The following is a 477-nucleotide window of genomic DNA, read 5'->3' as shown; positions in this document are numbered from 1 at the left end:
CCGAGGGCCCGGCTCGCGCCGGGGGCCTGGTAGCTGACGTGGTGTTTGTGATTGAGGGCACCGCCAACCTGGGGCCCTACTTCGAGGGGCTCCGCAAGCACTACCTGCTCCCGGCCATCGAGTGAGTCCCATTTCCACAACTCCAGCCCCGCCCTCCGACTTTTCGTTTTTCCGCAGCCTCTTGCCTGACCCCGAACTTTTCATCTCCGACCCTCACAGGTATTTTAATGGTGGTCCTCCCGCCGAGACGGACTTCGGGGGAGATGTGAGTCTTGGGACTCTTGAGACTGAGGGAGGAGGGGGTGGAGTCCGGGCTCCTGGGTCTGAGGGAGGAGGGGCTGGGGGCCTGGACTTCTGGGTCTGAGGGAGCGTACCAGCCTGTGGCTGACCTCTCTCGCTCCCCCACAGTCCCTGCCCGCATCGTGAACATCTCCTCACCTGTGACGGTGAATGAGGGGGGCAACGTGAACCTGCTTT

General features: G+C 63.1%; 1 protein-coding gene across 1 annotated transcript in view; it reads left to right on the top strand.

The window, feature by feature from the left end:
• Positions 1–2: 2 nt before the first annotated feature.
• MED25 (mediator complex subunit 25) overlaps positions 3–477 on the top strand; it is a gene marked incomplete at its 5' end in the record, with an annotated part of 14,179 nt that continues 13,704 nt past the window's right edge. The window contains 2 exons of the mRNA XM_015565441.1: positions 3–121; positions 220–265. Coding sequence (XP_015420927.1) covers positions 3–121; positions 220–265 — 165 coding nt within the window. The remainder of the gene's footprint in view (positions 122–219; positions 266–477) is intronic.

This window comes from Myotis davidii, unplaced genomic scaffold (genome assembly GCF_000327345.1).
Source record: "Myotis davidii unplaced genomic scaffold, ASM32734v1 scaffold2100, whole genome shotgun sequence".
Lineage (NCBI taxonomy): Eukaryota > Metazoa > Chordata > Mammalia > Chiroptera > Vespertilionidae > Myotis > Myotis davidii.
This window is presented reverse-complemented; position numbering and strand designations above follow the sequence as displayed.